At 35.8% G+C, this 22,959-nt stretch overlaps 1 protein-coding gene across 16 annotated transcripts in view; it reads right to left on the bottom strand.

The window, feature by feature from the left end:
- The window catches only part of ICE2 (interactor of little elongation complex ELL subunit 2), a 52,341-nt gene that overhangs the window by 19,814 nt on the left and 9,568 nt on the right, over nucleotides 1-22,959 (bottom strand). For 6 of the 16 annotated variants that reach the window (XM_030015692.2, XM_041123944.1, XM_041123946.1 and 3 more), the window contains 8 exons: nucleotides 20,956-21,140; nucleotides 19,486-20,443; nucleotides 17,382-17,560; nucleotides 15,803-15,932; nucleotides 10,098-10,182; nucleotides 9,959-10,009; nucleotides 8,629-8,887; nucleotides 4,630-6,118 (listed from right to left, as the gene is read on the bottom strand). In XM_030015692.2, coding sequence (XP_029871552.2) covers nucleotides 5,930-6,118; nucleotides 8,629-8,887; nucleotides 9,959-10,009; nucleotides 10,098-10,182; nucleotides 15,803-15,932; nucleotides 17,382-17,560; nucleotides 19,486-20,443; nucleotides 20,956-21,140 — 2,036 coding nt within the window. In that variant the 3' untranslated portion in view covers nucleotides 4,630-5,929. The other 10 variants (XR_003923588.1, XR_005932545.1, XM_030015690.2 and 7 more) reach the window with 8 other exon arrangements.

Genomic DNA, 22,959 nt, shown 5'->3' with positions numbered 1-22,959 from the left:
TCAAAAGGCTCTAAAAAGTATGTCAAGGCTTATTAAAACTCACAATTATTTTAAAACTCTAAATTTTTAAGAGTCAGGATTATTACCTTTGCGCAAAGGTAATATCTGGCATGGTGGAGCTTGATCTTTTTCTTTCTTCACAAATTATATTAATTTGGCAGCAACTAAGAAATGAGAGGCACTGATGGGGTACGTGCTTATTCTTGAGGCATAGGCAGGTAATGTCACATTCCTAGACATTCACGCTGCCTTAAAACAGAGGAATCTCATGCATATGTGGAAAACTGTTTAGCTAGATACTTCTGAGTAAGTTTTAGTGAAACTGAGATGTATTCATGCATCTTTTGGAAAAGATGGCTCTAAATATATCTGTATAACTAAAGTGAACCACCACCGTCAAGCTGAAGGACGCTGGCTTGGCTGATTGGATTATGTAGTTTTGGTCAACAATATTAGCATACTTCTCCTTTTGGCTCTTCTGAAGAACGACCTTGCCCATTGGAAAAATACACAACTGGTTTTTCTCTATTAGGCCAATCAAAAGTAGGAAATGTACACTTGTAATAACATGCTGTGGATAAACAGAATGATGTGGCTGCTATATTTCATTTACAGAATCAGGGAATATGTCGCTGGATTCTTTAATAGCTCCTCCCTCCCTCCTGTAGTTACTATTATTCATTTTTTCTAATATTGAGTTAAAAGTGACAATGTTCTTTTAATATTTATTGAAATCTTTCAATCACAAGCAATAACAAGAAAGACTGTTTCCTCTGTATTACCTCTACTGTTACACTTTATACAAAACTACCATGATGTCTTGTGGAAGAATGGGGCTTTCATGGATTTTTTTTTTTTTTTTTTTTTTTTTTTTTTTTTCTTCCTCACTAGGTGAGCATCCTACCCCACAGAAGAGATAGGTGTCCTTATGGAGGAATGCCCTGAAGTCTGCACTAGGACTGATACTGTTTAACAATCATTACAGTAAATTATTCTACAAACAATTTAGAAATTGGCAGTGTATTGTTGCAGCTCCATAAAAACAACAACAACAAAATCCCTCTACAAGGTACAGGACAGTGGTCTGTCAAGACAGCCATAAGTAAAAGCAGCCTTGAGATTATCTACAGAAGACTTTCATAAGGCTCAGAATGGCTGGGATCAGCTTTTTGTCAATGACAATCCTCCACCTACAAGTAAGATAAAGTGTAATTCAAATGCTCTGTGTTTAAACAGACTGTCACCTGGCCACCAAAGTTGTCTTCTGGCATTAAGAAGGAAATTTAATTTGGCATATATAATACAGCAATGTACCTTTGAAAACATTTTCATGTAATAATTTTGGCATAGAGTAATGGAATTTGAACTTGCAAACAAAATTTAAGAATCTCTGCAGAAAAATACAGTTTAACAGCAATTAAAAAAAAGCAAACATACTTTTAGCACAGAGAAATATATCAAGCAATGACAGTGCTTCTGGGAAGGACTCTATCCTCACTTGTAAGAAAGGCTGTATTTTGTTAAGAAACAAGGAGCTTAGTTATGTAACTTCTCAGAGAAGCATCTGAGAAAGTTACACATCCAGTCAGACTTAAGACAGGGGGAGAGACTGAAAATGCCCCAATTCCTTCTACTAGTAGAACTAAAAGCATCTTAAATGGAGGTCAGCACTAAACATTCTGAAAGATCACATCCAAACTGGTTTTTATATTCTTTCGGAGACAAGCTGCTATTTAAAATTCAGGGCAAGCAAATCAGAAGCAAAAGAAGTACCTCTTCAAATGGTTCAATGTCTGCTACTGAATATCACTGCATGAGGTTGGACAGTCACTTGCTGTTGGCAGCTCCCATCTGCCAGCACAGGAATGGATGTCTGGTCACTTGGTCCCAGTTTTCTGTGCTTCCAGCTGCTAGGCTACATTAGAAGACAGAGAAAAAACAGAGTAAATCTATTCCTAACGTATTTTACATAGACAGTGTCTACTGTATCCCTAAAAGGTTTTGCAGTCAAACAGAGGTGAAGAGGTTTAGCTAGTCACATATGGGAATGAAAGCAGCTTGTGAGTGATTCATTAGTGCATAGTGCAAATAAAGTTTGAATACACTTATTACTGCAGAAATAAAGAAAAGTTAGATTTCACAACCAACAACCCACTGCAGTTATTCATGCTAGTATGAAGGACAGATAAAGTTCCATGGTTTTGCATGTATGTCAACCAGTAATCTCAAATGCCAGGTAAGAATTCCCCCTCTAGTCCTCCAAAACAACTACCTGAACATGACACAAAGCTATCAATTTAATCTCCTAACAGCAGTGAATGGGGAGAACCAGACTTAGTATCAGTGATCTCATACAGCATGGAAAACCTTATGTTCTCAGAGGGCTTCTTCCATTTTTAGTGAAGTAGTTAGTGCCTCAAAGCTGAACTAGCAGTTGAGTTGGTCATGAACAGAGCTTCCCAGGGGTTGATACTGGGTCCAGTACTACTCAGTATTCTTGTAAGTCATCTGGATAACACAGTGGAATCAGTTTTCACCAAGTTTCCAGATTACACCAAATGGGGAGAAGATATACATAAAGGTGGACAGATGAGCCACTATTCAGAGAGACATGGACACGCAGCATGATTGGGCCAACAAGAATTGCATGAGACTTAGCAAAGATAAAGTCCTGCACCCAGAATGAAATAATCCCAAGCAGCAGCACAGGCCGCTCCATTAGCGCTGGACTACAAACATCCGCACTGAAAAGCTAAGAGAGAACTGAATAGAGATCCCTGTGAAATCAGTTTGACCAATTCTGGAGCAGTTAGAGCTTCCTGTTCTGAAAGACAGTACAGCACATACTTCCCCTTTTACAATCAGGTAAATCTACATAAAGGAAAAAAAAAAAATCTAACAAGGGAAAAATATAACCAGAAGATTCTTAGACTGGCTAAGTTACATCTAACCACACACTCCAAATGCATATGTAAAAGATATTCTTACAATATAGAGTGACAAAAAGTAGTAATTATATTTTAAAAAAAGCCATATAAGTTGCAGTATAAACACACACAATCCATTCCAAACACAGAGCTGAAGACTGAAATTACAGGACAGGATTGAGATCTGTGGAATATTTTTGCTAAACTCGGTGAGGCCATAAAAAAGATCAGCATTAGTTAGCCATAGAGCAACAATTACCTGGAGAGTAAGATCCAGGCCCATTCACTCTCCTTCAGCTGTAGTTTCCCGCTTCCCACAGCTTTACAACCTGTGTTACATTTAGGAATTTATACTTTGGTGGCATCTCAACAGTGAGGCTCCCCTGTATTCCTTCTTTTTCCTCCACAGGTAACTGTCACTTCAGGAGCAGTCTATATAGAAACAGCAATCCAGCAACTAATATCCAGCACATTTTCTGGCTTTACTGAAATCTTTTTTACCAATTATTTTGTTTAGACATTTTCTTTGTTTCAAATTTCAGATATTACTGCCTGTACTAAACATGCTATCCCTTTTCCCTTCCCCTCTTATCAAACTCCTTTAAGTAGAATTTTATTTTAGATGCAAATATAAATGGAGAATACTCTGGTACTCCCGCCTGCGATACATGAACAAAACACAAGTCTTTCAAATGACTAACTCATCTTAGAGCAATTACTTCAGTCCCACTTAATCCAAAAGAGATCAAATAAAATGCAACAGTGAATTAAAAAGTCATCTTATGTGTTGTACACAAACTCCAGATTCCCTACATATTTGAAACACGTAAGAAACTACAACTAGTATACTATCAGTAGTATACTAGTGTAGTATAATAGTATACTATTAAGAGAAAGATGCAAGCCTTTTAAGGCATATAGATATATGGGCAAACAGACCATACATTTCTAACATATGAAACTTCATCAAGAAACTAAATTCCATACAAGTCTGGCAAAAGTTTTTATATATACAAACTGAAAACTGCTTTGAATCCCCACACAGAGTTAGTTATCTGGCAAAAATGACTCACAGCTAAAACATTCCTATTATGAGAGGTCACTAAGTGCATTCAGGATTTCAAATCAGAACTACTTGTAATTTGCAAACAGCTCTATGCCAGTTCAGCTTGTCACTAGCATATCACTGCAACTAAAAGCAGCAGTGGCCAAAACCAGAATAAACTGAATAATACTATAAATATATCTAATGGGAGGGGGGATCAGAAAATGCTTTGTATTTCACAAAGAACAGTTTTTAATATACATTCATTGTTTAAGCCTACTTTAAAAAAAAAAACCCCAAACTGTCTTCAGGATTTTATAACAGGTATACCCCAGTAAACAATTTAAATATTTTATTTTTACTTTCATGACATTAAAACGTGTCATGTCAAGCCCCGGTGAGCAGAAGAATGCTTGATCAGATGTGTGTACTTGGTAACTTCCTTAGTCCAAACAAAAGACTTGGAAGAACATCTTTAAGGCCTTTGTTTTTTGTGTTAGCAGTTTAAGCATGCATACAAACAGCTCTCCAGAACACCATCCAAACAAAAATTGGCTCAGACATTTTAAAATAGTTGTTTGTGTTGTTTAAAAGGCAAAAATGGGAAAGAATTTATTGGACTCATTCTTGCAGCTTTCAAGAATTCACGCACTCTTCTAAAAACAATACTTTTAATAAAGGAAAATATAGACAGAAATCCAGAAAACACAAAACAAAAGTGATGATAGAGAATATAAATTTTGAGCCTCAATTTCAAGGATTGTTTGTGTTGAAATTCTGTTTGATGAAACACTGAAAGTATGTGCCATAAAATAGCTGTAATGCAGAGAAATCTTCCCTCACACACAATCACGTTAGTTACAAACACATCACAGAATACAATGCATTCATATACCAACATTCAAAACAACTTCAATTTTTCCACACAACTCATATTCACTAGGAAACTGCATGTCATCACATTTCTTGGCCTTTTCATAGATAGCAAGTGCTCTCTTTTCCTAACTTCACTCTGTCAGTTTGGGTCTAAATTTCAAGCAAACCACTGATGTACAGCATAGTCTGGTTGGGTTTTTGGAACAATGACTAAGGCCTTGATCCTATCACTTGTTCCTCCAGGCAAACCTTAATACCTCAGGTAAGCACTACTGCATATCAATGTGCAATCTGATATGAGAATTTAGGCTGTAGCCATTCAGTAATACAGTAGATAACTGTAGCCATTTAGTAATACAGTAAATAACTGCAATATACATTTTTGAAGACATGCCAGAATCCAAACAATTTTTGGAAATTGTTTTGGGGAAGGATAAAAATATATGTTTTTTAACTGTTTAGCTGTACTCCTAAGTTTCCCAGTGCAAATTTATGGCATGTACTATTCAAATAAACACAGCTTTTGTTCCCCAAACCTCATTTGTTACACCATCCTAAAAAGAAAAAATATTTTTATACGTAATTTAAAAACCGGTAGATGCTGTGCGTTAAAATGATTAAGTGATTAAATCCAAGTCGTTCCCCTTATGCACATTACATAAAGTAAAATACAATTCTAAAATATGTCAGTATAAAAATCTGTAGTGCTTCTGGAAGAATTAAGAAAGCTGAAAACGTCTTTTTCTTGTTGTTATGTGATATCAAATATTGCTGTTGACCACAGCTTCATTCTTCAAGCCTTAGTTTTTCTACAAAAATCAAGAGACCAACAGAAGATACTTTTGTCTCCTAGCCTCAGCTGCAGACATTTGCTTTTTTCTCTGACTGAATTTGAGATTTTCACTTGAAATGTGTCCACTGAGGTAAGAAAGGGTTAAAGGTTTACAGAATGTTTCAGCTATGGAGCCATTTCCGCTGCCAGCTTGTTCTGGCTTCTTTGAAACTGCAAGAAAGCCTCAGATTTTTTGTTTCGTCTTGTCCTTCTCCAGGCCATACTTATCACAGCATGGTTCAGCTATTCCTAGTTCAGTTGCATTTTGTTGTACTTCATTTTCCACTTTTTCTTCATCATTCTTTGTTTGCAGTAATTCTTCAGCTTCTTTGTAACCACACCTTCATTTCTAACAGGCTTAGCTGGATTGCCTTTTGTTTCCATAGCTACTGGCTTTCCCTCATAGGGTGTGTCCGATTGTCCTTTCGCCCCAGTCATCTAGACACATATGGGGAGAGAATAAAAAAAAAAAACAAACCAACAAAAAACCACAAACTAGAATTAATAATCTTAAATCTGTACTAAGCACAAACATACACAACTACCTTCAGAGAACTGCCTTCTACTTCTCGTCATTCCAGCCAGACTCAGAGGCCACATCTGGACTGGGTGACAGGCACAGCTGGTTTTCCTGCCACCAGTGGGATCTGACCAATCCTGCCTCTTTCTTCCCTAAGTGCCTGGATTTTCTTCTGGCAGAAACCAAAGTGCATAAGATAATTAGGAACTGACGGACAACTCTATTTTGCCCTCATATGAAGTCAGGATGTGGCTAAAACATATAACTGGGCCTAAAAACCATCACACATGACTAAGCTAGGCATAGCTAGCATGTTGGCTTTTACACAAATGAGGAAATTATGCTGAAGAAAAGTAACACTTGAAAATTTTCTTACTTTTACAGTGTCGTACTACCTGTTCAAAATATTAGAGCTGAGAGTGGGATCTTTGGGAAATTTCCAAAGCATGATATGCATCACTTATTCACCAGTATAAACTACAAAGCAGGTTGGATTCCTAAAAAATGTCCACAAAATTTCTATCAAAAGTTTCTTTAGATGCAGACAATTGATTCTTCTTCTCATAAGAAATTCTATTCTGTTTTAAAAACATCATCAACAAAACCCCAAGTGTTAGTGACTTGTAGGCTATATCAATTTTTAGTTGTCCTAATGATGTCTGGAACGAATATCACATTCAAACATCTAAAATTTTATTTAGATTTAACTGCACTCTGAAGAAATGTACAATACAAATGCTGTGTAAGATTGTTCATTTTCAGTAAAAAGGAGTAGGCCATCCACACACAATTTTCTATTTATGTTTGAGACACAGAAATTGTGTTTTCCTAAATTAAGGTACTCCTTAAAGTATATGTGCCTCTATACAAAATAACATATTACAAAATAACATATAGATCTTATTTTAGAGACAGTATTGCATATATATTGTTACAAATGTTTCCCTGTATAGGGAACAGCATACCAATGAGAATTTAAGTTTCTGTATATCAGGGAAGCCACCCCAATTGCAATGAAAGTTTCCCCAAAGGTAAAGAGAGTTCAGAGCAACCAGAGACAGGTGATCAGTGGCAATTTGTCCAACTGAGCTAACATACTTTAGAGGGCCAAAAGGAAACCTTATTTTTGCTGCAGAGAATTACTGTTATCCCTACATGAGCTTCATTTAGAATTACAACCAACCAAGAACAGATCCAAGATGCTCCACCCTAGTCACTGAAATCAGGAATCAATAAATTAGGACATGAAACATTTCAAAGAGTGTCATGAGGGGACTGAGGAAAGTACTTAAACTTTCAGTGAAGAGTAACGTCATTTGGTTTTCTGTCTTGCCATATGATTATCCCACACCCAGTAATGTAAAAGCTCTGGCAAATTTTTATTTTTGTTTTGTGTGGCTGATTTGCTTACACCAGAAATCTCATGCAGACAAGAGAGGTTATCAAATACTACTGTTGAGTGCTCATTGCCATCTGCACAGAGGAAGGACTGATCTGTGTCCCTCTCCTCTACCTGGCTACTGATTTTCACTAAGCTGGGTAGAATTTACTATCTTCGACCTCCAAGACATGCCGGTTTCTGCTGAAATAGCCCCAAAAGTTCAAGATTTTGAGATCTGGGGGCAAGACAGAGGGACAAATGGAGATGAAGGTGGGACTGAAAAAACAGGAAACCAGGTTAAAAGGTCCTTCCTGAAATTGTTTGAAGAAAAAGTACATCAACAAAAAGCACCATCACAGAGGCAAAATTAGAAAATCCTTACAAATGCAAATATTGTATCTGTTTCAGCTGTACTGCAAACCTATACATTACAAAGCTTTAAATAAAGCCAAATGCTACATTCTTTTTGCTGTCCAAAAGTGTTATTAGCTCACATTAAAGAAGCAAGACTTCATTTTGAAAGAATTTTGCCACGAAACAGGGCAAAAAAAGTGTATTTAAAAAAAAACCCAAACCACCACTTAATTTATCACAGAGAATTGCAGTAAGAGCTCAATGGAATACATCCTGACAGTAGAATTCACCTTACCTGATTTTACCTTGATACAGTTGTGCTAATCACCTTTATTCCTGTAGTCATTAGAGAGAAAATGACAACTCTACAGCACGAGTCCTGCAATCTATTTAAGAGGCCCATCCTGGTGCGGAGATGCATCTTACAAAATATTCCATTTTCCTCTGTTAACAGCACAACAAGCTTAAATGTTGTTTTTCCATACTGTAAATTTTAAAGCTAGGCGAGATGGATCTCACCTGAAATATTTTTCAGGAAAAAGGCATTCCTAGTCTTGGTAGTGGATCCAGAACTCTAAAGGGTCTCTCTGACCCCCAAAGATGACAGCTAAATATACTAGCTATATACCCAAGGGACTGAAACAGATTATTTCAGAACTGCTAATCTGATTTTCCATCAAGTGTGATACTGACCTTCTGTTTCCAGGTGGCTTCCTGGGGTGCAGGTGGAAAGGTGCATGGAACTCTTCCATGATTCATGTGATAGGGCAAAGGGAGGCTGGGATCTAGTGGCACCCATGGGACTGAAAGAGTGGCAGGTACAGTAGGCAGATCACAATGAGCTTTATGTAAGTTATATGATGCTCTCGTCGTCTTGTCAAGAGAACTCTTGTAGATTCCAACTGATGAATCTCCTGCAGCATGAGTCAATAAATAAGAGCCCTCCTGCAAACTAAAAAGATAAAGTTAAAATGAAAAAATATTATTTAAATGTTTTTATTTTGTTTCATTTGATCAGGATAGCTAAGTTCTTAATGCAAGAGCAAAACATCTTTAGATATTTACTTATCAGTCCCCGTTTTACCAAAATGCTATGGACAAAAAAACATGAATTCAACTGTACTGATAAATACCTACTAATTCATGTGTTTATAATGTATTCATAATATACTAATTTATCATCAATGTACAGATTATCATGATGTTCAAGAAAACATTTAAGCAAACACTGAAAACCATGCATATTTGGCAAACTATAATTCTTTAACCAGTGCCTTACAAAGCATAGTGCATATATCGACACAGACACAAAGAACAGATGTGCTTTAAATACATGCAGAATTAAACAGGTTTTCAGGATGATAAATGTCAACCAACTGCCCATATCAAAAATCTTAGCCACAAATCACGAAGCTACAGAAATTATGAAGTGCAGGAAAACTCTTCTGTAATTCGAATTAAGAGGCTTCACACACAGTGCAAGAAACCTGCTTCACAAAAAAATTAAAAGACACTTGCAGACCGACAGCCTTGAAGTAGCTAAATAAAGAAAGAAAAGGAAGGAGCAAGAAAACGGTTGCAACGTCGTACAGAGAAATATGTATGCTGTTGTAAGTCAAGCTAAGCAGAAGGGAACACAAACAGTATTATTTCTACAGATCAAGCAAAAAGACTAACAAAAAGCAGAAGTCCAAATTTTAAATGTCAGCCTACATACATAATATTAAAGCTCACTCCTGTGAACTGTTTAATCAGCTCAGAAGTGTCCAGTCTCCTCTCTTGGATAAGTAGTTCATAAAAATCAAGTTCTTATTCTTTTGCATCATTTATACAAAACCTGGAATCCTAAGCACATTTTTATACAGTACTGCATTATGCTATGCTAGACCTAAAAGAATCTGTAAAATATTTCATGTATCTGAAGAAATAAAAAACTTAAGATTAGACAAGCATTCTACAGAAGAAACAGGATGAGCTGGGTAATGTTGCAAATAAATACAACGAACAAGAATGGAGCACTTACTCAGACACTTTCTTCAAAATGTGATGAAGTATATTTAATGAATTTGCAGGCCTGCGGAAAAGAATTACAGAAGTAGTAACTCGCAAGGCTTGTTAGGATTTCAAATTCATTACTAAAAAACCCTACTAAAAATACTCACTTAATCAATCCAAGTTTTTCTCTTAAGATTTCTGGAGATATCTTTTCTAGCATAATAAGCTTTGATGTAAAAGCATCAATACGTCCTGAAAAATATTAATTCAATTAATACGCTGAAAATAAAAATGAGAACAAATGCAAAAGCATAATTTGCAGACCTAATGAATTTTAAAAGGAATAAAAAATTTTGCTTTTACAGCATAGAACAGTGAAAAGTATTTATCAATGTTGCACAATAATGGAAAGTAAAATGTATAGCTGCTCTTAGTACAGACACCTGTATTCGGCCTGCCTTTCTAAATCAGGGAGATGCCCACGATTCCAGCAAATCTTACATCTTGGGTGATATCTGGGATACACAACTTCATTTTGCCATGGCCTTAACCTCATCAGTTAGTTTGTATCTTCTCAAGTTCTTTTGATCCTTATCACTATGCTTTCTCACTGGACAGATCATGATATCCTTTACAACAAATTTTCTTTTTAGTTTAATATACTTGTTTTTCTATTCTGACAGTTTATACAAACAACTGCATTACTTGATTTTCTGGGGATTGTGTACCTTCGTCTCTTGATTTCCATCCCCCCCTCCCCTCACCTGAAAAATTAAAATTTACAGTTCAGGCCTTTTTCACAGCAAATCATTAAAGACTATTTGTCTTTGACACAGCTAGGAGCAACAATTCAAAGCTCTCCTCATCTTGTTTTTAAAATAAAGGCTGACAAGAACAGTTTAGCCCACATTTTCACTTGATAAGCAGTAAAGATCATTAGCATAGCTTGTACACTGATGTGGTGACCGTGCCTTACCTTCAGGTTCTCTCTCATGTTGAGGTTTTCCCAGAAATCTGTTCTATTCCAGCTCCCACAAGGAGGATGAGGAAAAGGCAGCATAATAAAATATGACCCACTCAGAGAAATTTACTGCCTTACTACAAATCTGCTCTCGTAGGAAGCGTAAATTGTTCAATTGTACAGTTAAAACTGCTAAACCAAAGCACGTCACATTCCAAGTTAAACATTACTAGCAATTTGTTATGGGATGCGTAAGATGACCAAGTAAGAACTCTCATTTTAACAAATTTTTAAAAAAAGCACCAGGACAACTCATTTCTTTGAAACACTGTACATTTGTTACTTTTCTTGATATCAGTATTTTGTGCAAGACTAAGCAGCTAGGTTTAATATTCTGCATTGCTGTCTAACAGAAACTTGAAGTCATTATAAAAAAAACCTCAAAACTTAAAAAAAAAAAAAAATAAAAAAAATCTGTTTGTGTTCTCCATTCCTTATCAACCTCTCCTCAAATCAGAAACTTCTCTATTTCTAAACTCATTGACAGCATAGCTGGGAATAAGTATCTATGAACTACTCACACCTAATTTATATTACTGTATCTTATATTTGAGAAGTGACTAACTGAAAAGATTTGACACTAAGTTACTGATACAGTAAGTACTTCTTTCCAACCCGTTTTTCAAATAATCTTTATTTAAAGTCCAATATTATCCTATTCAAGGGAAGGTAAACTATTCTTTTTGCACTAAGTTTTGCTTAGGCACTTAATGCAAATATGTGAATAATGGTTGGGGTAAAATGTTCCCATTAATCAGCAAAGCTTATCACAACTTTATTTACTGCTTAGATCATATACATGTATCTTATTTGGGAAACACGTCACAGAGATTACTCCCTTTGCAGATGCAGGATTTCCTATCTGAGTAGCAAGGGGACTTAAATCAACAACCGAACAAGGTGCTCTACTAGCAAGATGAGGACAGCACTCTTAAGTTTGTTTGATGATAATATCTCTGCTTTTGTGCAAACAATCACTACCTTCTTTGAGAATATACAAAATAAAAAATTCCACTTGATATCACACCTTGCAATTTCTGCACGAGGCCGTAGTCACACTTCTGCTTTCTTTCTCATGTCCTGAGCTGGCAAGACTGCTGAGTCACTGCGCTGAGGTATGAGATTCTTCTCTCAGCCACACAGAGCAATACAACACTGAAGAACAACGCAGGACTATTATGGGGCATAGACCAAGGTCCAAAGACCTTTCCATCCATGCTTATTTGGCAACACAAAAGATTGTTGAGACAGTGAATTAACTTGTTTCAAGATACAAGAACTCCTAAGCTATTTAACACTGCCGTCTGCTACACACTCAAAACTTCAATTTTAGAGGCTTCACTTAAGATCTATATAGTCTCAGAACTATCTGAACAAGAATGCAAGTTGTAGGTACTGTGTTAGTAATGGCAAGACCACAGTTTTCAAACAGTTGTTCCACACTTTCACACTCAAACTGTGGGGTAAATTTAAAAAGAGCAAAAAGTATATGGCTCTATTATGGTTGATTTAAAAATTCCTTTATTATTAGACATGATATTTCACTTAAAATAATTCAAATTATAGCACGATCTGAGAAGTCAAGTCTGTCTTTCTCCTTACACCAACCAAACACATGATAGCAGTAGTCTTACTTTCAGGTATCAGATTAATGAAAAAGAATGAGATATTCACGCCATTGTAAGTTGTCCATAATACAGGGATATCACTGCTCTCAGAGAATTGTCCCTGGAGTTTCAGAACAAAGCTTTCTGTTGCAAAGAGCCCTCTAAGTAAATCAGGACACTTGCAACATTGTATTTTTCACAGCTCCCCAGAAATACACACTGAAAGGCAGAATTTCACAGCTACCTTGCAATATTTCTCAACAAGAGCAGAAAGAATCCCTATGTAGAATATGGTAACAGTTTCCTATTAAAAGCTGTGGTAGATGCTCTTTCATAAAATGGATCATTTACTTCCACGCATGTCTTCTTACCTACCTCTTCTAGAAACTACATGGCGGTACCAAAAATCTGCAGTCCCCAGTTTGCCTACCTGAATAAATCACATCTTCTGTCAGTATCAAAAGTTGGTGATATGCTGAGAGTCCAACTCTGTAACTGTAGCAGACTTTGTTTTTTTAAATAGTGGTGGGAGGAGGGCTGCCCCACATGCTGGGAGTACTAATTCACTGTGCAGGACCGTGACAACCCGCAGTAATCCTGTGCTTCCTCAGAGCACATAAAAAGAGAACCCCTGCGGACCCCAGGGTTTGCTGCTGGAAGAAGCGCATCCAAGAGCTGACAAACAAGCATCACCATCACTGGAATGACCAGTGTTTCTCAATCCCAACGACTTTTTCTCCCAAGCACATGAAGACAGACAGTGTGTCAGAGGCCAGGCCACTGAAGCCTGCCAGCCTAGAGCTCCGTGTCCATTTCACAACTAGCAGAAACACCGAGGAACCCCTTATCAGAAGGGGATGACTGTGCCAGAACCAGTCCTGCAGCACACAGACTGCTTTCTCCTACACTCATGACAGCGTCTATAAAAAGGGGAGTTGGCTGGATGAGCTGTCTGCAAACTTCTGCGCCCAAGATGTACATTAAGTATCCTGTAACTGATGAGAGATTAGATAGATTTCCAGCCAGATTAGCCAGCTCTCTAGTTTCACTATTTCCTCACAGTGCTTGTGACTCTGGAAATGTTAATAGAAATGTTGATAAAATTTTCTACAGGGGGGTAAATTTCAGTGCAATTCAGTATACTGTTCTGTTCATTAAAAAAAAAAAAAAAAGAGAGAGAGAGAGAAGAAATGCTTCAGTACTGTACGTTAAGATATAATTAGAAATGGAGAACTGTGTGCATAATTATCTCTTTGTGAGGATTTTTTTTTAAGAGAAGGGAAAAACCACAGCAAATATTGCTTTTACAATTAGAAACACAATTTCCATTCAAGATGGACAGCAGACAAAGATAGATGCAATCAGCAAAACTATCACCTCAAATATATTAGATTTCACACGAACCCTATAAATCTATGATAGGATGCAAAGTTTGTATGTAAAAATTAGGAAAGAGAGAACTCAGCATTTCTAAAATAGTATTCTGATGTGAGCCACCAACAGCAAAAAAGTAATTCAGTGCACAAGTGGAAAGGTTAGGCAACCACAGGCCACAGCTGCTGCCATAACAACCATAAAAAACAGAGAATTTTTTCTACAACAGGAAAGTCAGGCAGTCCCCACTGCAGAACACTCATTTACTGTACAAACAGGATTGCCCTCACTCTGTAGCAAGTGCCAAACATACTCTAAAATGCATTTTGACTAACCACTTTGTTGCAGATTTTCCCTTTCAAAACCTTATTAATTACAAGTTAACTGGTATCAGAGAGCTCTCCATGTAGTAAAAGGGTTGTTAAAACGATCTGGCCACATTCTTCATATGCATCATTTTCATTTCTCTACAGAACACATGTATCCTAATAGACATAAAAACTTTCATGACATTTAAAATGTCATTGTACAAACACGAATGCAGCATTTTCTACAGGACATTTGTTAGTGAAACTTTCCTTATAATGGTGCATTCCTAGTATGCTCAGTTTATGTGATTTTGGAAAAAATGGCCTTTACAAGTAAGAGATCTTTCTGCTAATATTTCCATGCTTTTTATCCCTGCGTTATTGTCTTTTTATTTTCTGTGCTCTGGATTACAGCTGTCATCTCTTCTGTACAAGATTTGTAGTTTCCTGCTTCATTCTCACTGAATGCATGGTACTTCTCATTCATAGATTCTATTACATTATCTCCTGTTTCCATCTGCTGCATGATACAGGATAAGGAGTATCAAGACCATCCCTTTGACAGGGATGTTTCAAGTCATATCACATGTTAGGAAATGAAATTTCATGGATCAGTTAGATACACAAAGGAAAACCCGGAAAATAATGTTTAAGCAAGATCATCCAGTGTTCAGAACTACTGAGGAATATCATAGCTGTGGAAAGAAGTTCTCAATAAACTTGTGCTATGTATTTTTCTTCTTCTTCCTGTTAGGAATTTTCATTTCTGCAAAGCCAGAAAATTATTACCAGTACCTTAGATATGAGACACATGTACATTGTTTTCAAAGCATGTAATTTCTCTTATTTCTGAACGACAGAACTTGGTTTAATCCTATCTTGCTTGTTTCTCCTCATTCTCATGTAATCTTATCTGTCTACATGTTATCAGTGTAGAAATATGAAGATTATTGACTGTTTTCAAAGAAAAATAAGTAACATTTGACCTTTTCCCATACTGCAAGCTCAAAGGCCAAGGAATCAGTATTCTCTGAGCCACATACCTGATCCTCTGTTCATCTTCTATCTTGGTACATAATAACAAGTTTATTTAAAATGATTTCAAAAAATAATAAGACATATTTATAGCTCACATTTCATCAAGAAATATTTTTACCACTCCTGCAGTAATTCATGTTGTATATGGTTCATTAAAAAAAAAAAACCAAAACCAAAAAACTCCCCCCAAAACCCAAATACTTTAACTCATGAAGATTACTAACTTTGGAGAACTAAATTCACACTTACAGATACATTTGTCTTTGAAAGACAAATAAATGCAGTTCTTGAAAACAAAGATTACTAGATGCTATTCATCTAAAAGCAAAGGTGAAATATCCTCATTTACCACCCAACAGAAATTTTAGACAAAGCGCTTAAAGATAAAAGTGAAAACCAAAATTAGAAAGTTAAAATAAATAAAGACATGTGGAATATACCTTTAATAATATTTTTCTCTTCTGTTATTCTATGAATATTCAGTTGTACATGTTTCTTAAGCAAAAATAAACACATGAACTTACCAATATAAAATAAGCATTCAGAATGCAACATACTCTCTGTCCACAACTGACATATTTCACTTTCTGTAAGAGCTTCTACACCATAATAGGCTTGGTATTCTAGTTTTGGCAACAGGAATATTGGAGTAAGCTATAAAGTGAGATACAAGAAAAATCAGCACTCACTGCCCAAAAAATGTCCACAGTTGAACTACATTTTGTAGTTGATAATCATCATAGTCCTCCACTACAGCTGAAGCAACAAAGACATTTCACAGATTTTTGTACGATGGCTCACATTCTATGAAACCAACAGTACAAACTTTGGACTACAGAGACTCTACACAGAGGAAGGTGAAATGGACAAAAAAAAAAAAGCCTAGGCAAGCCTTTACAAACAATAAAAATTTGCTGCCAAGTAATTTTTCCGTGCAACTAAATTAATTTGAAGTTCACACTTCTGTGCTCTACTGCCCTCTGCAGGAATTTAAGAAAAAAATACACTATTATACTTCTTATTTGCTTATTATTAGTGGAATCCTGCCACTTATTCCCCCTGTCAGGGTCTTACTTGAAATTAGAACCTAATGCTCAGACTCTCATTTGAAATCAGAGGCTAATCTTTGCATGTTAGCACTAGAAGAGAAAATACAAGCCTCTTCTCACTGACAAATCAGTTTAAATTTCAGCAGGAATTTTAAAAAATAACAGTGGTCAGTTTCTGATTAACAAACTAAGCAGCTATTCACAGGCATTTACAAGCAGTGGATCAATAGCAAAGAGATGGTATTTCTTCAAAATAACATTTTGAGCACGGAATCTTAGCAAGTAATCAGAGTTACAAAGATCTATTTCCACTTCAACAAAGCATACACACCTCACAAAATGCCTGCCTACCATAATTCTGGTATTCTGGGGAGGGAGATATCACATCAAATTTGTTGAATGATTCAGAGGACTCTTGAAAAAATAATAAATTACTGAGGATTCCAGAATAAGCTTTCCTTCTCCTGATGTTACAAGGACTATTTGGATTACACTTGCATTTAAAGCATTTTATTCCTTAAGACAAATGATTTGCTAAGATGTATACCATAGTCTTTTCAAGCAGAATGAATAGGATCTCTTTTTATCTTTAAATGTGTCCTCTGTTGTTCATTCTAACTCCTACTGCTCTGCTTAACTAGGCATAATAGCAAGGCTGAATCCTGCTTGAAAGTATTTATGATCATGAACATTCTCAAAGCCTTGGGCCAAAAACCTAATTACTGCATTAACTTTTAAGAATAGTTCAAACTGACATTAGTTTACATGAGTATAATTACCCATGCATATTACTGTAATGCAGTTGTAGTAAAAAATGCAGAATCACACTTGCTTATCTTCTAATCAAGTAGGTTTAAAGAAATCACAAGTTATTCTTCCCTCTCTTCCTACAGCAAATATTTACTTAAAGACAACACGTACTGTAGAGTTACAATTAAAAGTACTAATTGTCCGAGTGAAAACACAAATGCTACAAAGGACTGGGAATCCCAGAGATGCCAGCTGAGCACAACTGTTCAAAACAAAACAAAAAAGCTAATGGCAAAACATGTACCTTTTGGACTTTTTTCTTTTTATGGTATCGTGGCAATGACTTCACTTTTTGCACACTGCAACGTACAAGTAACAACAGATCATTCAAACTGAATAGCTTATACACAAGGTTGCCATCCTGAGGTGCTTCATACTCTGAAGGGTCTTCTTCAAGCATCTGAAGTTCATTTGGCAGCTTTCCTACAGAAAATAAATAAAACAGAAAACGACAGGCTTGCACATTCTTTACCATGAAGCTAACTAGCTTTTTGCTTTTTACTCTTGCAGTAGGTTTGTTTATTATTTTTTTAATAGGATCTTTTTTGTCTCCTAAGATTTTGGGGTGAAAAACTGTCTCATTAGGCACAAAAAGTCACTTACGTATTAAAAAAAATTAAATTTGGAAAATGTCCGCTACAACTTTTAAAGATTATATTTTTAAATATCCCCACATATTTTATCCTAATCATTAGAATTCTTAAAAAGACAGAGCTGTGAGACTCCATTCCTGTACAAATGGAGTTCAAAGGCTGTTTTTTAAGCCACAGCCACTCAGCACAATGGAGACAAAAAATTTATTTACCATGAATGCCTCCTGAGAGCCGTCATCCACTTATCAGTTACCAAAATAACTCAAGCCTCAGGTTTGGATGGTAGCATAAGATACCATCAATTTCAATACTAGTATATTCAAAAGAAACACTTATTAGACATCCAAGTGTGGCTTCGAGGTAGGTTAACAAACATCCCTGCATCCCTTAGAGATATTTTAACAAAACATTTAAAATAAACAAGAGAAAACTCCAACTTGTTCAACATTATTTATTGAAAATTTATCCAGTTCGGAGTTTATGTGCATCTTTGAATAAATGTATACTGTGTGACATATTATCATTCAAGTGACTGGAAATAATTTTCTGTTAGTACAATATTTAACTTAGTACTCGCTTTCTGCAAAAAAAGACATGCATAGAGGTTTATCAGCTTGCTACAGAACTTTCATTTGTAGAATTACGCTTTCTATTCTTTCACAGTCACTCTTCAGCATCTTAGCAATATTGGTTTCACTACCTCTATTAAAAAAAAAAAAAAAAATTCTATTATCAAACACCTCAATTTCATACTCTGGCTTTTTAAGAGAAGAAGAAATAGAAAGAGTACCATGCTGTTCAACCCTTCAAACTGAGGGAGGAGACATGGTCTTTTAGTGACTACTAAAATTCAGTTAAATCGATAAAAATGTAGGAAGTGACAACACAACAGAATTAGTTGTGTTAACTGTCTCCATTACAGATTAAGAAATTAAGATTAATTCCTATGTGATCAAATGCACAGCTAGTCAGAAAACACCAGCGAGACATGTTTTCCCACCAAAAAGCATTGATTCACTGGAATTAAATATTTGAGAAAAAAAAAGTATCTGTTCTGATGCAACCTGCCTGGTTTCCTGCCAATTTACCTAACACAATAAAGTGCTTCTAACTTCAGTTGTACAGAGCTCAGAAGCAACTCAGGCATGTGAGAAAAACCTCAAAGTTCATGGTCCCTAGGATCTTCAAGACTTCTAGTCCTTCCTTGAGGTCTGGGCGTAGCATAGGTTCATTTTCCAGCTAAATGCCTGAAAACTTGGGAGAGTTGCTTGTAGTGAGTTCTCATTTCAAGTTTTCATTCAAGTTTTAATTGCATAATTTGATAACATTTTTCTTCTATAGAAAATGTAAACTAACTCAATTTTTGATTGACATGAAACTATTTTTGCAGACCAGACTACTCAAATACTTGAATTTCTGAGGAAAACTAACTCATTTCACTACTAAATGATTTCTTTTCCTTGCTCAAAAACCTTGTGTATAACAACTTTTTTGTTTCTCTACAGTAAAACAATATTTCACATACACCTCTGTGGACAAAGAGCTCCCAAAATGCTTCCTTATGTGTGCAAGACAGTAATTGTCACACAGAGAAGGTATCGTTTAGAAAAAAAAAAAATTAAGTCACATCTCTAAGTACATTTAACAAATGTACTATTAGGATGTTCTTCAGATGAAGGAGTTAAAATGTTTTTCTGTTACATTTTATCAAAAATTTGAAAATTTACTCCTTACACAATGAACACAATTACTTACTCTTTGGCACTCCCTGAAAAAGCCAAGTCCAGGTATTTCTAGATGAGCCACTGGGATTTGAAGCAGGGGCTGGCACAGTTTCTGTGCTGGAGGTCACCAATGGTTTTGGAGATTGAAGCACATGGGCTGGCGTAGCATTAGAACTATCACAGCTCACCACTGGCTGCTCATGAGCTTTTTGGGAAGGTGACTTCAGAAGTTCAGTTTGCATTTTCAAAATCTGTCCAACAGGATCAAATTCTTTGGACAACTTTCTTGTAGCCTTTCTGGAGGCATTTTGTCCCTTATCTGTAATATCTGAGCAATCACTCATGCTTGCTAATGGAATCTGGGTGGGGGAAGGTGATTTGGCAGTCTCTGCTGAGGTATGAGAAACAGTGCTTGGTGCAGGTGTTTTGCAACAATCAGTGTTTTTACATTCTGTATCAATTATCAAACGCTCTTCATCCGTGTCACTACTGCATAAAGAAGCGTAAGTCTCATTTTTTTGTGCAGTATCAGACTCTTTCTTGTAACTAACAGCATTGGAGAGAGTATTTAATTTTGTTTCGCTGTACAATACTTCTTTGGTCATGACATGCTGTGCTTTGCTCAGTCCTACCTCCTCTGAATTAAAGCTTTTATGAGATGAATCTCCTTCAGGGCTGAAGCATAGAATGCCATCTAATGATGGAAGCTGCATGCTGGCACATGCTGCAACTCCTTGCTCAGAAATGGTGTTTTTCCCTTCTTCACTTCCACTGTTTATGGTGGATGTATTTTTTTTCCCCATTTTTAGGCCATGTGAAAAAACTTTAGCAGTGTTACTAACTGTAGGAAAAGTACTTTCCATTTTAGAAGCTCCTGAGAGCTTGACAGTTGCTCCAAAAGTTTCCAGTTCTGTAACATCATCATCAAAGTCCATCCCTGTGTCATCTGGAAGAGGAATCTTCCTGCACTGGTAGGTATCAGAAGACACCTTAACACAGGGAGGAAAAAATAATAACAACATAAAAAACCCAAAACAACAACAACAAAAAAAACCAACCCCAAGAAATAGAACACGTTAATCACAAACGAGACATTGTCAAATTGAAAACATAAAAAATGTTCTAGTATCTGTATTTTGACTGTTGGGAGAGAGGGGCAGTAGAAAAGAAAAATGCCTGTGTTTAACACAGAATATCTTAAGACCTAGGAGTAGAAAGGCCTTTCAAAAGAGAAATAAAGTTCATAGAACTTTTCCCACTTAAATGAACTGATCAAAATATGCTTTAATGAAGTAAACATTAAAGCTGAGGATGCCGATGTAATAGAAGCATTTAAAGGAACCAGACAGACATTTTAAAACATAGGGTCTGTAACTCAGCAGTAAACTACCAACAAGAAACCTAAATTCTCCTTCTGCATCACAGAACAAGTAACTTAGGAATTATAACATAGGTTTTTGTTCCTGTTTGTTTGTTTTTACAAGGAGATGAAGCTACATACATCCCACTGAAACAGATTGTCCTCAGCTGGTTTGTCCATCAACACATCAGAAATCGAAACATAAGACGTTTTAGTTGCTAGGAAGTCCATTGGAATTTCATGGAAGATCTGGTTCCTCTCTCTTACTGTCATTTCCTTTCTCAGCAGAGGTGAATCAACATAAATCACTCTAGCTGGTTTGCTACCTTTTCAAGAACAGAAAGAGATTGACTATGTATTAAATGAAAGGAAAAAGATTGTTGTATAATTTAAATAATAAATCTTTCAACTTCCAATTATAGTCAAATCCATTCCACATTCACACCAGGAGAAGTGAAAAACTATCCTCTCATTCATTAGCAATAGAAAATAAAAGTATGTCCAGATACAGTGTGAATTATTAGGATCCTGCAGCAGCAATACATACCACATTAACAGTTGATCATATTTTAAATGCAGTTCTAAACAGAGAATTTGTAAAATAATTTAGGAGTCATCATTCCTTATACTGTATTGTATCATCAAATGTATTCTGTTTTCCAAAAGTATCTTTCTGCTTCCTTTGATGAACCTCAAAAAAAAAATTTTTTTTTTTTTTAAAGTCTTATTGTCCAAAAGCAATGGCTGCAGGTTATATTTCTTCTAATCAGTAACTATGTCTGGGCTCTGCTGCCCCACTCTTTTGTTTACATCTTAACACACTTAGATATGAATCATCTATAGATTCATCCAAAAATAACAGTGATACCCTGCCCAATATTATACAGAAAGCAAGGCACATGGTGAACATAGTATCAGTGTTTTAGAAAAAAAAAATCTGAGGATGAAAAAAATATAATTAATGCAAGAGGTGGGTTACAGGGAAGGTAGAAAAGGAAAGAGAGGAGAAACCCTTCAAGAAACATTATATATTGCTAACATATTCTGAATGCCCTTTAGGTGTTAACTTTGGATCCAAACTCAAGTTTGAAAACTGTAAAGCTGATATAAAAGGAGTCAGGCATGTCTTTACAGATAAAGTAATTTAATCTCATGTAGGAAAGTGCAAAATTTGTAGGATTTGCAGATATTTGATAGCTTATTTACTACTATCCAGAGGTCTGCTATACAAATTTGTGGGAAATGCACAGAACACAGACATTCCAAGACAATAACCATTATAAATACTCATAATGAAAAAAGCCCTAGTGTATTAAAAAAAAAAGGGGGGGGGGGGGGGGGGGGGGGGGAAGAAGTGAGGAAATCTATATTCAGATTACTGATGGAGAGCTTGACAACTAAACTAGAGCATTCAGGTGAGTTAATCAGTTTATTCAAAACATTTTTTGTTGCAGTTGGGAAAAGTGATCTCCATGGACATTCATTATTCATTCGTTATTCTATGATGAAAATAGGTCCTTTTAATTCCAGAAAATGTTTGTTTGTTTTTTTTCATAAAACTTCAGAATTTTTTTTTTTTAGCTTATTGAAATAATTTCACTTGATAACTTTAACAGCTTCATGCAGTTGTTTTCTTTCCAAGGAGCAGAGCTTACAGTTTTGAAAAGCAAAAGGACATTTAACTGATTTTTATTTTTTCCCCAAGTGGAAAATAGCTGTATGTCCAAATTCAATGTTATTGGCGATACCTCTAGAGGTTGTTACTACTCTCAGTAACAAGGTGGAACAAGGTGTAGAAAACTATGAAATTACCTTGCTATCAGCTTTCCTCCTTGAAAACAGAGTACAAACTATAGCAATGGATTTTTTAAGGTTCATTTTTTTACAATAACTTTGATTAAACTAAACATTTTTCTTTATAACACAAAGGTCTCTGACTCCTTACCAGATGACAGCTGAAAATATTCACTTCAGATTCTTGCCCTTTAAAATGTGTGAACGAAGTAAGTCAAATTTTATTACTTTGTTTGATTCCTTAAATTAAAAACATGGAAGTACTTAAGAGAAACTATTTTCTCATAGCTGCATTCTAGAGTGCTGCTTCCTTCAGAAAAGGTAAAAATCTGAGCTTATAATTACAATTAT

Source organism: Aquila chrysaetos, chromosome 5 (assembly GCF_900496995.4).
Source record: "Aquila chrysaetos chrysaetos chromosome 5, bAquChr1.4, whole genome shotgun sequence".
Lineage (NCBI taxonomy): Eukaryota > Metazoa > Chordata > Aves > Accipitriformes > Accipitridae > Aquila > Aquila chrysaetos.
Note: the sequence above shows the minus strand (reverse complement) of the source record. Positions and strands in the feature narration are given on the sequence as shown.